The following is a 12,414-nucleotide window of genomic DNA, read 5'->3' on the forward strand; positions in this document are numbered from 1 at the left end:
GTTGGGGCTGGGGGAACTTCAGAATGGTTGGTTTGTTTTATTTCTTTGTACCATACTAAAATTGATTCTAATAACTGCTGCTCACTGTCCATGGAACTCGTGACAGGATGTGTTACCTGCCTTTCTGTTCTAACAAAAAGCTAATAATGCAGGGCATGTTCCACTGGTGGGAACATCTGTTTGGAGAGGGGAAAAAAAAAAAGAAGGAAAAGAAAGAAAGCAATCCACCTGGCTTTTGAAACCTTCTGAAGCCATCTGAAGGATTGCATTGAATAATTATAGTCGCTGTAATTTTGCACCAAAAATATCACTGGAGGAGCCTCGTTGACATTTACTTGTTCAGAATTGGAAGTCAAAACAGTAGTGGGCTTTTGTTTCAAGTGGTGCTGCTAAGAAAAATAGCTGAGGAGGTGAAAGCTTGACTGGGACCTCCCTGAGCCGCGTTTCCTTTCCCGAGTGCGGGGTGTTCTGGCGCGTTTGGAGTTTGTTTTCTCCTTTTGGAGGACGCACTTTATATTCCCCAGTGTTCGAGCCAGGAGAGCGAGAGGGAAGGAGCAAAGTGCTGCTCCAAGGGTGTGTTAGTGCTGCTGCTGGAGAGAGAAGTAACAGCTGAAGCCAGAGTGATTTCCAGCCTGCAGCAAGCACTGTTCACATTTTCACACCTTGTAGGGCATACTGTGGGGTCTCTGGCCCCACACCTTCCCCAGTCAGCAGTGGGATTTTGCTTTGAGAAACAGGAGTGCAAACTGTGTGCTGCCAGAAAAATGCTCCTTTCTGCCATGTTTTTCACCTCTGGTGACCGGGCTGTGTGATTTTTGATTTTGTTAATTTTTCTGACGTGTCTGATTTTGTTTGTCTTGCTTCTCCACCTTAGGGCTGTGCATCCTGGAACTGGTATTACCCTTTTCACTACGCTCCCTTTGCTTCCGACTTCGAGGGGATTGCAGACATGCCTTCAGATTTTGAGAAAGGCTCCAAACCGGTAGGGCTCCTTTATTTATTTGCCGAGTTTGTGATTTATTTATTTAATCATTTGTGATTTAACACCTCATTAGGAGTGTCCTACATCTGGCTTGTCTGATTTTCAACAGTTTAAGCCCCTCGAACAACTGATGGGAGTGTTTCCAGCTGCAAGTGGGAACTTCCTGCCGCCGACGTGGAGGAAGCTGATGACAGACCCGGTGAGAATCCTTGTGGTGTCCCCTCTGTAAGGCTGGCTCACCCTGTAGGGGTGTGAACACCACCTCCTGCTGCTTCTTGCTTCAGGAACAAAAATGCTGGAGCCCAGGAGGTTTGTAGTAGGTTGCAAGGATTCTTCACAAAAAAAAAAAACCTTAAGAGCGGTTTCTTGGAATTCGGGTGTTTGGGTGAGAACTCCTTTCCTGGCTCTCTTACACTTCAGGTTGTTTGGGTCCTTACAGCAGCCTTGCAAAGCTTAATCCAGCAGATCACCTGCAATTTTTCTCTCCTGCTTAATTTCTGGTTTTGAATCTCTGAGTAATGGAGGTGCCCAACCGCACTTGATGCTTAAATGGCATTTATTAGAAGGTATTTTTATTAGTCACAGATCCCTGCATCCCCTTAGCGCTGTGTTTGGTGCCACGGGACACTCTGAACCCATGTCAGAATTGGCTCTGAGGGTAATTTTTATTTTATTTTCTCAATGACAGGAATCAAGCATCATTGACTTCTACCCTGAAGATTTTGCTATTGATTTAAATGGGAAGAAATACGCTTGGCAAGGTGAAATTTCAACTTCTTTTCTTCCTTTTTTTTTTTTTTAAGAATCTGTAAAATTAGGAAGGAACTGGGAAATTATCTTAGTAAGTCACACAGGTACCTTGTGTTACTTGGTGTGGGGACAAGTGTTTTCCAGCAGGTGTATTTTTGAAAAGAAATCACTACGAAGAACAAATTATGGTTCAGTAACTGATTTTGGATTGGCAATGATTATTAGTCATTTCAGCAACCATTCCAGATTTGTTAATTTTTCCTGAACTAGATTAATCATTCTTCTGTTTTTATCAGCCTCACTGTGTAATTGTCTTTTGTCTCCTTTGCATTTAATTAATGGATCTTGTTCTGCTCAATCAGTGGCTCATTAGTACTGTGCCAAAAATGCTTTGGGGAATATAGAAATATTTGGGAGCATACAAAGAATGAAAAAAGAGCTACAGTATTTATGCAGCTTTTTCTTTCCTTAGAGAATATTAATTTTCAGGGTCTGCCAAATTCTGTGGGTGGTTACACTGTGAGTAATTTCACTGCAGGTGAAGTTTTGGGTTATCCTTTCCTTCAGTTCTAGGACAAGGGTGTTTGTTTTAATGAAGCCACATAAAGATCTGACTTCTGAAGCAAAAGTGTTTCAGGCAGACCAAGTTTTAAATTGGGAATTCATGGTGGGAGTTCAGAATCCCTGTGGATGTTGTGCCTTAAAGAGATGGCAAACCACTGAAGTGGTGCAGGCAGGAAACTCTCAATATCAGCTTTTTGGGAAGCCTCTCCTGTCACCTTGGCCAGGAAAAACTCTGGTGTTCATGGCAAGGGAAATAAAAAACAAAATTAAAGTGATTACTCCAGATTCCCACCAGTAATCAGAGCGACAGAAGCGAAAATTTGAAGAGTTTTCGTAGTAAATTTCCCAGGGCTTTTTGATTTTTGTGGTGGAAGGAAACCCTTTCTTGGCTGAGGAAATCTATCAGAGCTTTCCATCCTAGTCTGGCTTTTTTTTGGGGGTTGTCTTGGGTTTTCTCAACAGGTGTGAAAAAACAGTGTTTTGGTTTTGCAGGTGTCGCGTTGTTGCCCTTTGTGGACGAGCGACGCCTCAGAGCTGCCCTGGAGGAAGTGTACCCTGACCTCACCCCCGAAGAGAGTAAGAGCTGGGGGATTTTGTTAAAGAATTGGGATACTTTGTTAAAGAATTGGGATATTTTGTTAAAGAATTGGGATATTTTGTTAAAGAATTGGGATATTTTGTTGAAGAATTGGGATATTTTGTTGCCTCTTGGGTGTTGCACCCTAAGTGAACAAGGTGTGACAGGTGTTTGGTTGGGTTATGGCAGACTCTTCTTCATGGGCTCTGCTGGTAATTAGAGTGATCCTGCTGGGTCTGGTTTTGTGGCTTGTAGAGGCAAAGGGAGGTGTTTGTTTCTCCATTTTCTGGTGGGTGAGCTGTGGGAGGCGTGTGGGGCCTGGGGGATTTTGGGTTGGGTTTTTTACCCCGCCTGTCTGGATCTGCAGTGTTACTCTGTATTAAATTCAGCTTTCCTCCCACTGAACACGAGATTCCTGCTGTTTTACTGTCTGCCAGCTGCCCCTGTGACCAGAGCCATCCTGCTCTGGGCAGAGCCTGTCCTTCCTACACTCTCCAGAAATGTTCAAAGCTTTCTCCCCAGTCACAGTGAAGCTTGGCTTTTGTGGAGGTGTCACCAGGACAGCGTTGCAGGTCTGCCGTGTTCCTTCCTTCTCTTTGCTCTGAACTCTTGTCCCATTCCCTTCACCTTCCCAGGCAGAAGGAACAGCCTTGGTGGTGACGTTCTCTTTGTTGGGAAGCACCACCCGCTCTGTGACTTCATCGTGGAGCAGTACAAGACCAAAAGCACAGAGGTGGGTTGTGCTTGTTCTCGAGGGCCTGTGGGAATGGGGAGGTTGGAGGTCTGATGAAGTGCTCCAGCTGAGCAGCTCTGCCCTCCCCAGGCAGTGGACATCCCCCCGGAGCTGTGCCACGGGATCCAGGGGAAGCTGACCCTGAACGACAACGCCGTCCTCCCGGACCAGTGAGTGTGGCCTGGGCTGGGTCCTTGGGACTCAGGGACCTTCCCTTCACTTAGAAGTATCTTGGTGCCCACAAGAAGCTTAAAGCTCCCAGCAAGGCTGTGTGTGTAGGTTCTGAGGCTCAGCACTCGTGGCCTGAGGGTTCAGAGCGGGTGTGTGTCACCTCCAGCACATGGGAAATCCCAACCAAGGGAAAATGTCATCCCACAATCCTGCTTTTCTTAGCCTCAGAACTTGGCTTTTAGAGCAACCTCAGAAATCTTTGAAGTGCCCTGATGTGTGTAGTTGCTGGTGAATCTGGTTTTGTCTGTGATTTCACCTATGGAAGGCTGATTTTTATGGATTTAGTAGTTGTTTTATCAGGTAAACAAGGCCTGGGTAGCAGAAGTCATAGTGCTCAGGGGCCTTGTTCAGTAAGGTTGTGTTGGTTTGGCCTCTCTGCTTTTGTATGAATATGAATGTGGGCTGATGTGACTTCCCTTTAGTGCACATTGCCTGAAAAAACCCCAACTCTGCTTTTTATATGCTAACCTGCATTGCATTAGAGAAAAATCCAGATAGTGGTATCTAAGATATATTTTGCCTTTGTCCATTTGTCCTGTAGCACTGGATTCAGGACTGTTCCCAGCTACACATGTGAAGAATGCTCATATTTTTTGTTTCCTAGAGAATGCATTTAGTCAGAGGAATGATCAGAGTAATCCTCACCTTTCATTTCTCTAACTGTGCTCTGGGACATAAGCAGGTGTTCAGCAGCTCGTTTGCATTAAATGCACAAACACTGGCTTTGTTGCACAGATAATGGAGCCCAGGCCACACTAATGGGCATTTCTCCATTCTTGTCATGGCTGGTGAGGAACATGAGCAAGTCAGAGCTGTTCTTGGGAGGAACAGGACAAAGAAAACTCTTGTGGCATTGAGAAATAAGGGTCTGGTCAGTCCAGTCCTTATAGAAGTGCTGGATTTAGGGCAAAGGCAAGTTAATTTTCAAATCCCTGTTAGGTGTCCCAGGCTGAGTTGGCAGAGCACCAGGGGAAGAGCAGCAAGTGGTGAACAATGTGTTACCTGATGTTTTGACAGAGGTTTCTCTCCTGCCCAGGGTGGTGGAGTCTCCTGTTCCGATGCTGCGGGATCTCACCCAGAACTCTGCAGTCAGGTCAGTGACCTCTGGGTTTAATGCAGTGGGGTACAACACACAGCAACCAAAACTCATTTTACTGTGGTGTTTTCTTGTTGGATTTGCAAGGCTCGGGCCTGTAACCTTTCACTTCTTGAGCCACACAAGGTACCTGAGACACTGAAAATCACCTGTGATCTGTCTGTGTAATTTTTTCCTTCAAAGAGGCCTAACTTGGTTCAACTAGAACAGGCAGGAAGAAATGCTGAGTTGTGGCTTGTCAGGATGCTGTGGGAAGGATGTTCAAAATGGGGATGTAGTTACTGTGAGTAATGAGTTAAAGAAAGGTTTTGGCTTTCCATCTGCCACTGTCAGGGGCTCTGAGTTGTTCTGCACTTCTCTCCATCTCTCTGTCACAAGGATTTTTCTTCCTGTCCCTGGAGATGGTATGAGCAGTCAGGGTTCTGCTCTTCAGCTCCTGTGACTGAGGCTGAATTTTCCAAGGGGCCATTATTCACTTTCCTTGGAGTCTCATTCATTCTTGGTGTCGAAAAGCAGATATATCTCAGCTGGAAGAGCGAGATTATTCTACTCAGCCATTTGCTTTTAGCTTTCTTGGCACCCCAGGCATTCTTCTGTGTCAGGTGGTAGGTACTGAGAGAACAGGTTGGTGTCTTGTGCTCCAAACATGTTCCTGGTGGGACCTACCTGAGAGCTGGATACTACACCAGGAGATGGGAATTGCAAACCCAGTGCTCTGTAATGTGTTGCACCAGTAGAAATGAAGTTTCAGACAGTTTTTGCCCTATTGCTATTTAGTTTGTCTGGTACTAGACAACCCAAAGCTCAGGGTCTGTGAGGAGTCACTGAAAATAGGGATGCATCCCTCCACAGGAGCTGCTTGGAACTGCCTTTCAGGATAAAAATCCCTGCTCTGGGAAATCCCACTTGTAGCCAAGTGCCCCTGGTCCCCTGCCCGTGGGAGCCTTTGAGCTCCAGCAGGCACAGCCAGTGCTTTGGCTGCTCGAGGGTCTGCAGAAGAGCCTTTCCTTCCCATACATGGGTCTGACTGGTTTCTGGGCATGGAACTTCCTTTCTGGAACGGGGGAGAAAAAAAGGTCACCCTCTGGAAAATACTGGAGACATCCCAGTCCAACATATCCATATGCAAGAAATTCCCTCTGCAGTTTAAGTCGTGGGTTCATGGCTCTTTCCTGTTGTGTGCATCACTGTTAATAAAGCAGTGGTTGCTTTTCACTTTGGCTTCATTATGAAGTGAACCTAATCCTCAAATATTTTCTCCTAGCATCTCCTTCAAAGACCCACAGTTTGCTGAAGACTTTGTTTTCAAGGCTACAGTGTTACCTGGGGCAAAGTAAGTGTCAGCTCTCGGCTTTCAAACAATCCCAGTGTGATTTATTCATCCCAGTGCTGGCTCTGATAAATATTTATGGCACTGTTTTTATTCCTAAGGAAACCTGCTCCAGTGCTGAAGCCAGGAGACTGGGAAAAAACCAACAATGATGGCAGGCCTTGGAGGCCACAGCTGGGCTTCAACCGAGACAGGAAACCAGTGCACTTGGACCAGTCGGCCTTCAGAACCTTGGGGTGAGCCTGCTGGGGGGGCTGGCTGCCCTGCTGGGGTGGCAGCCCTTCTGTTCTGCTTCTTGAATTAATGAAAAACAAACAAAGAGGGTGGGCATGGACTGTCTTGGATGTTGGTGTTCCAGACTTCGGCGTCCGATATTTAAAATCAATATTCTGCAAACAGATCGTTAGAGTGATTTTGCCTTGCTCACTTCTTGATGTTTTTTTTTAATCTCCTAAATGTTTCTAACTCACTTTCCTGCTGTTTTGGCTTTTTTAAAACTCGTTTGGTGGATACTTGCTTGAAGTACAGAAGGTACAATGGGAATATTGCACACAAGTGATAATTAAGACTGTTAGTGAAGACAGGAGTGTCTTTTATGCTTTTAGAAATGAAAAAGCTGTAAAAACCTGGTGCTGCACCGTACAATCTGTTTGATTGTCCCTTTGCCAGGCACTGCCACAGTCAGTTTTTGTTAGTTGTCCAGAAATCCAAGTGACTTTCGCGGGTGCTGCAGTGTAGTGTGAGAATGGGAGAACAAGCTGGGGTTGTGTATCACATAAAAATTAGTTAAGTGCCTTTCCACACTGGGGAGTGCAAGGAGCCATGCATTTATCAGAGCCAGAGAAGAGAATGTTTTAAAGGACACCAATACTAGCAAATAAAATTGAAGTCTGAAGTGTCTCTTTGGGAGGAGAAAATGCCTTTATTATCTTAGGGATCTGGAGGAACTGGAAAAAGAAAAGGCACCACCTTTCCCTGCACTGGTGTGCTGGGAAGCAGAGTTGTTCTGGGGCTGGACTTGTGAACCCTCTTCTGTCCTTCCTTGCCACAGTCACCAAGAAAAGTCCAGCTGTGTTGTTGAAAATGTGAGCACTTCCCTGGGAGCAGCTCCCAGGGCATGGGCGTGTGTTGGGATGTGCCTGGGCCCTGGTCCACGAGCACATCCCTGCCTCGTGCTGGCACACTGCAGAGGGCTGGGGCTGTGGATGGGCAGGTGGCAGCTGTGCTGCAAGATGGAATTCATGCCAACACCCTGATCTTTCTCCTCTCCTCGCTGGGCGCAGGCACACGATGCTGAGGGACAGAGGGATGCCAGGGATGTATCCCAACGCCGTGCCCATCGGAGCCTACGGGAGCCCCTACGCCAGGCCCCTGCTGGGGGGGCAGCAGCAGATCCCCAAGCTGTTGTCAAGTAAGTGCTTGCTGCATTTCAGAGGTTTGGGCTGCTCTGTGGCACCAGCACAAGCAATAAGTGGGTCCAGGCACCTGCCTTCATTAACCTCGTGTTGCTCCTCTCTGTTGCTCCTCCTTTATGGGATTGCTGTAGGGAAATGTGCTGAAATGGAGCAGAGTGCCTGCAAGTGGGATCCCAGTTGGAATACTGTGCTCTGGATTCAAATGGAATAGCAAAAGTAGCACTGTAAAACCCACCCATACCAAGGGTTCCTGATGCCTGTTACTTGGAACATATTCCACCTGTGGTGGAATCTCAGCATCACCAGTAAATCCTGTGTGACCCAAAATGGAGTTCTTCACCCCAGGAAGGAAGTGCTTGTGCTCTTGAAGAAGGGTCCTGGTCAGGAGTTTTGCCTCTTCACCTGTGCTCAGGTGGGGTTGAGACAGGAGGACACTTGGTCCAACTGCCTAAGGAGGTGTGAAATCCTGCAATATTGAATTCTGCAAGTGTTGGACATCTGAAGAGCTGACACAGATGGAGTTTGAGCTCCAGAGTTTTGTCCCACCTAGACTGGTTGCTGCCCAGTGAAGCTGTCACCCTCTCTGTGTCTTGCTGGCATCTTTGCTGAATATCAGACAGCAAATAAATAATATCAGTGGCCACTGACAGAAACTCAGTGTCCAGTCCCAGAGCAGAGGAAGGGAAGTTGAGTGGTGAGTGCTGATTTCTTGTGCAAGGAACCAGATTGGTTTAAGTAGAGAGGTGGATTGAATATGAGCCTGGAGGGATTAACTTGGGTTAAAGGAAAACCTTTTTTTTTTCTTTTTTTTAAACAAACAAGAAACATGAGAAGGCAGAACCACCAGACAGGCATCACCTTTTCACATTCACCTTCCAAAATCAGAAAGTTTGTGTGGCTTTGGGGAGAAAGTTTTCAGGAGCCCAGCAGTCCCTGTACTGCTGTTCCTGTCAAGTCTTGGCACTCTGTGGGAAAGCTGCTCCCTCTGTCTCCTGTCCCTGGAGCTGATCCTGCCAAGGAGGTGCTCACAGAGCTCTCATCCAGCCGCCGCTGTCCGGAGCCAGTTCCTGGCGCTGTGTTTCCGTGGGAGAGGGCAGTGCAGCACGCTGCAAATGTGTTCCTTGGCACCTCACTTGTGCTTCTCCCCCTCTTCTGACAACGCCGAGCTGTCCTAGGAGATTAGTCTTAAACTCTAATTAACTTCTAATTTACACTGACTGCGGCGTGAAGTCTCAACGACTAATTACGGCAGCGCTTGACTCTGGGTTTGGAGATGATCTTCCTTTCAGTGCCTGGGTTTGGAGATGATCTTCCTTTCAGTGCCTCGTTGTTTAACAGAGCTGGGAGGGCAGCTCATGTCCATCAGTAGATGGATGCAGACAGCGTGAGGGATGTTCTTGCTCCCTAGAAGGACTTCCCAAAACACATCCTGGAGCCTGGCTGGTGGGTCAGGCCCCAGCCCACCTGAGGAGTGAAGCACACGTGTCTTAACTCTTCTTCTACCAAGGAGAGACAATTCCTTAAACCCTTGTTAGAGGTCACCTCCAGGTGTCATAGCCCGGCATTCCTGCTGGGATCAGCCTTTTGGGTGTTCACACTGAAGGATGTGTTTGGGAATGGGCCCTACCCCAGCTGTGGGAGAACCACTGTCCGGTGTGGCACAGTTGGACTGGGAAGCGCCTGGAACCCACACGTTCCTGAAAAACCACAGCTGACGTGGTTAAAACTCCCACATTTTGTGGGATCAACGCAGAGCAACTTCTCACTTGCTGCCTGGTGTGTCCCTGTGTAGGCTGCAGCACAATCAGCCCCCGAGGGGCGATGCAGTCGGGCCGAGTGCCACCTCTCCCTCGAGAGCCGGCCGGGGGTGTTCCTCGCCGCTGCTCCCTGATTTCACTCGGATGTGCCAATTTTCAGCTGATGAATAATTGTCTGTGCTGATAACTTGGGGAGTCAAGTGCGGGGTGGCAGCGCTCTGGGAACGGCAGGTCTGGTTTCTGCAGCGCAGGACATCTGATTTATGACTTTGGTGGCAGTCGGTAAACTTGTCAATTAGCTGCGTTTGAAAAGTGATCTTGATTAGTGCAATCAGTAAACACAAAATCTTGCCTTTGATTGCCACCCTGATTAGATAAATTGTTGCTTGAGGAGCTACTAGAGAAGGCAGTTTCTTTGGCCTTATAGCTCAGGAAGTGCCTAAGTTTTGCAGCCTAAAGAAAATATTAATTGTCATTTCTTCTCCCATTTGGTGTCTTTTTGAAGTGCAATTCACTGCTCCAAGCTCTTTCCCTCCAAGATCGTTCTGCCAGCCGTACAGATGAATAGTAATAAGGTGGATTTAAATGTCTTTATGATGATTTCATTAAACTCTTTCTTAAACTGTTCCCTAGAGCTGCAGAGAGGTGTGGTTGCAGCAGGAGAGCTGGGTCCTTTCTTGTTGACATGGAAAGGAAGGGTCTGGAAACATGATGAGCAGAGCTCAGCTCTGCTGTGTTTCTGGGGTGCTGCTGTCTGTGAAATTGGAAATTATTAGAAACAGTCAGGGTGTTTTTGGTTGAAAGCAGTGACACTCTTGGGGCGTCCCAAACTTAAAATTTTTTTTTTTTTAGCAATTTTGTCTTTGTAGGTTTTTTTCAAAGCTCTGGTTGAACCTGGTGTGTTAATTGCTCGTTTCCCCCAGAGCAGCACTGTGGGTTCTCCTGTGCTGCCCTCCCCTTGTATTCCAAAGGAAACATGGCATTGTGTGGGCACAGCCTGTTGGCCCTGGAAAGGCCTGACCAGGGGGAAAGTGCCACACATGCAACTTCAGTCCTGAGCGTGCTTTAGGCTGGTTTGGTTGGAAATTGGGTGGAAAATAACCGACTGTACCTGCTGAGGGCATGGGTGGGTAACAGTGTGTGTGTACAGAGAGAGGTTTATTTATTGGCTGATGTAGTTGTGTGTGCAGATGTAATGTTTAATAAATGACTGTATGGAGTACAGATAAAGAATGGTGGGCTGGACTGGCTTTGCTCCAGCAGGAAGAGTGGAGCTGCCGGGGATGGGGATTTATCCCGTGTTCTCCTTGCTGGGGGCTGCTCACAGCCTGCCCTGCACACTGAGAGAGAGGTTCCTGCCTGGGACAGAGCTGGGAGACAGGCACAGATTGATTTCTTTCGTTTTTCCCTCCTTCCCTTTGGAATTGTCGCCAGGCTTCCGTGCCCCCAGCCCTTGGCAGCGTGCCGGGGTGTCCGTGTCCCGGCGTGGCCGTGCTCCAGCTGCTGGAAGCAGCTGTTGGAACGAGGTCCCACTCAAGGCCATTGAAAGCCATGAAAGGTGTCAGTGGAGCTGCAGCCTTTGATTGCTGCCCGGGCGCCATTGAGGGGCTGCTGCTTTTATCCTGTTTGCTGACCAGGTTATTTAGAGGGACAACAAGCGTTTAATTGCGGGTCCTGCCGGAGCAGAGCCGGCCCTGCCTCGGCTTTGTGAAGAGCTGGTTTGGGTGGAGGGGACAATGGAGAAGTGGGTGGTCTCCCGTGCTGCAGCACTGGGGCTCCGGCCAAGTTTTCTTACCCAAAAAAGGCTTAGTTCAGCCTGATTCCATTATCTCAGAGGTCATTAATAGATTTTTTTTTTATTGTTATGTGATCATTGACTAAGTTAACTCCTTTACCATCTTTAATGATGATACATTTCTATTTTATATTATTGAATCCTTTATGTTTTCTATCCTAAATATAACTTTATTTAAACATGAATAAAGTGGGACTGTTCACTTTATTCCATGCCCTGATCATCCTTGTGGTTTCCTTTGTGGAATAACTTAGCCCAATCAAAGGGAAGCTGGCCAATTTCCCATACCTGCCAAAAGCCTAAATATTTAGACTGTTACACATTTGTGGCTGACAAACATGGTGTGTCGTGGTCACAATACAGCAGGGGGGTGTGTATCTGCATTTTTTATGGAGTGATGAATGTACTTGGAAGATGAAATTTTTAGGGTAACAGACAAGCTTATGCATCTTTAACAATCCAGTAGGAGACACCTGTGAAGAGTCCAAGCACTCACCAGAGTAGTCCTGGCAATTGCAGCTCATTATTCTTATCACCTGAAGCCTGTTGGGCGCACTGAAACCAAAAAGGTTGCCTTTTATCAGCTCCCAGCAGGGCTCTGTCCAAATAGGCAGCAGGAGCTGATGGCTTGGAGTGTGTTTGTGGCATATCCAGCCCGAGCTTTTCTGTTTGGCTCCTTGAAAGCACAGCCAGGAGTGGAGCAGGGCTCTTGAATTGTTGCACTTGCTCTTTCTTATTTTACCGTTTTGTTTCTGCCCTGCAGACCTCCGGCCGCAGGAGTCCTGGCGAGGCCCCACGCCCTTGTTCCAACAGGCACCACAGAGGTAAGGCAGGAGGGGTTGGCAGCTCTGTGAGACCTGCCCAGGAGGGTGGATGGGGCTCTGCCAGCCTTCCCAACGTTTGTTTTTTGCCCTCCTTCGTTTTGAACGTTGCCGTTTAAGTTTGTGGAAACGGTGCTGTACAGAGGGTTTTTTGAGTTAATTAAGGTCCGTGATTTATTTATGTTTTGAGAGCACACTACGTGGTGTTCATCCTTTAAAAGGCTTGAGTAGTTTGAATTAAAAAAAAAAAAACACTTTCCATTAAAACTCAGGCTTCAAAATTAACTTTACTGTTGGTGCTTTGGTACCGTTCTTGGTTCTTTGGCCTTTATCTTATTGAAGCTTTTGAGATACCATGAAATT

The 12,414-nt window shown here is 47.2% G+C and overlaps 1 protein-coding gene across 1 annotated transcript in view; it reads left to right on the forward strand.

The window, feature by feature from the left end:
* Nucleotides 1-12,414, forward strand: part of XRN2 (5'-3' exoribonuclease 2) — a 37,041-nt gene that overhangs the window by 15,715 nt on the left and 8,912 nt on the right. Inside the window, exons 18-28 of the mRNA XM_064650925.1 lie at nucleotides 875-982; nucleotides 1,092-1,181; nucleotides 1,671-1,743; nucleotides 2,789-2,872; nucleotides 3,509-3,606; nucleotides 3,697-3,776; nucleotides 4,874-4,930; nucleotides 6,198-6,266; nucleotides 6,365-6,499; nucleotides 7,547-7,674; nucleotides 11,994-12,054. Coding sequence (XP_064506995.1) covers nucleotides 875-982; nucleotides 1,092-1,181; nucleotides 1,671-1,743; nucleotides 2,789-2,872; nucleotides 3,509-3,606; nucleotides 3,697-3,776; nucleotides 4,874-4,930; nucleotides 6,198-6,266; nucleotides 6,365-6,499; nucleotides 7,547-7,674; nucleotides 11,994-12,054 — 983 coding nt within the window. The remainder of the gene's footprint in view (nucleotides 1-874; nucleotides 983-1,091; nucleotides 1,182-1,670; nucleotides 1,744-2,788; nucleotides 2,873-3,508; nucleotides 3,607-3,696; nucleotides 3,777-4,873; nucleotides 4,931-6,197; nucleotides 6,267-6,364; nucleotides 6,500-7,546; nucleotides 7,675-11,993; nucleotides 12,055-12,414) is intronic.

This window comes from Pseudopipra pipra, chromosome 3 (assembly GCF_036250125.1).
Source record: "Pseudopipra pipra isolate bDixPip1 chromosome 3, bDixPip1.hap1, whole genome shotgun sequence".
NCBI lineage: Eukaryota > Metazoa > Chordata > Aves > Passeriformes > Pipridae > Pseudopipra > Pseudopipra pipra.